Here is a 1,033-nt window from a genome sequence, read left to right on the forward strand (position 1 = left end):
GCGGGGGGTGGGGGGTGGTATATCTCCCACTCCCACAGCCCCTGGGGGGGGTTATATCCCCCATTCCCACAGCCCCTGGGTGGGGAGGTGGTGTGTTCTCCCACTCCCACAGCCCCTGGTGGGGATATATCCCCACTCCCACAACCCCGGGGGGGTATATGCCCCATTCCCACAGCCTCGGGGGCGGTCCCAAGGCCGTACCTTGTCGGGTTTGAAGTTGGCGGGTGCAGGTTTGATATCGGCCATGAAGGGGCTGTATTTGATGTCGTCGTTGTTACACAGCACGTGCACAGCATACTCTCCCGCCTCTGTGGGCCAGTACCGCACGTCACACGATCCATCACCTTTATCATCACACTCAATCTTCGCCTGCGAGGGCCCCTCCACAGAGAAACCTGTTCACATACACAAAGACAGGGGTATAAGGCCATTCAGCCCATTCCTCCAGCCTGTTACACAGGAACAGGAGGCCATTGAGGCTGTTCCTCCAGGATGAGCGGAGATGGCGCAAGAGGAGGGGGAAGGGAGGATGAGAGAGCAGGGGGCAAGTGTAAGAGGGGGAGGGGAGTGTGCAAGAGGAGGGGAGGGCGCGAAGAGGAGGAGGAGTCCCCAAAAGGCCTTTCTGCGCCACACAAGGGGATAGAAAGTGTCCCACACCGCACCGCTCCAACCAGCAGACACTTACCCAGAGTGCCCACGTCTGTGCCAATGGCTTCCACCACGAAATCAGCTGACTGTCCAGCCACACCCCCCTCCAGACCAGGGCCCCAGGCCCGAACCTTCTGGGGACCCGCCACAGAACCAACTTTCACCTCAAATGGGCTGCAGAGGGAGAGGGGGGACGGGGACAAACAGGGAGAGAGAACAAACAAGGCTATGAATCAGAATGAACCAAATCTCAAACAACCCTCCCCTCATCACAAACTGTCATCCATTGTTCACAGAGAATGGTGGGGTGGGGGTGGTAATGGGAGGCAGGGGTAGGGGGTGGGGAGGGAGAGGGAGAAGGGAGGGAAGGGGGAGGGGGAGGCAG

At 59.6% G+C, this 1,033-nt stretch overlaps 1 protein-coding gene across 1 annotated transcript in view; it reads right to left on the minus strand.

The window, feature by feature from the left end:
• The window catches only part of LOC109926218 (filamin-A-like), a 40,192-nt gene that overhangs the window by 37,240 nt on the left and 1,919 nt on the right, over window positions 1–1,033 (minus strand). Inside the window, exons 3-4 of the mRNA XM_048619923.1 lie at window positions 686–822; window positions 202–395 (exon numbers count right to left, since the gene is read on the minus strand). Coding sequence (XP_048475880.1) covers window positions 202–395; window positions 686–822 — 331 coding nt within the window. The remainder of the gene's footprint in view (window positions 1–201; window positions 396–685; window positions 823–1,033) is intronic.

This window comes from Rhincodon typus, chromosome 44 (assembly GCF_021869965.1).
Source record: "Rhincodon typus isolate 14 chromosome 44, sRhiTyp1.1, whole genome shotgun sequence".
NCBI classification, from domain to species: Eukaryota; Metazoa; Chordata; class Chondrichthyes; order Orectolobiformes; family Rhincodontidae; genus Rhincodon; species Rhincodon typus.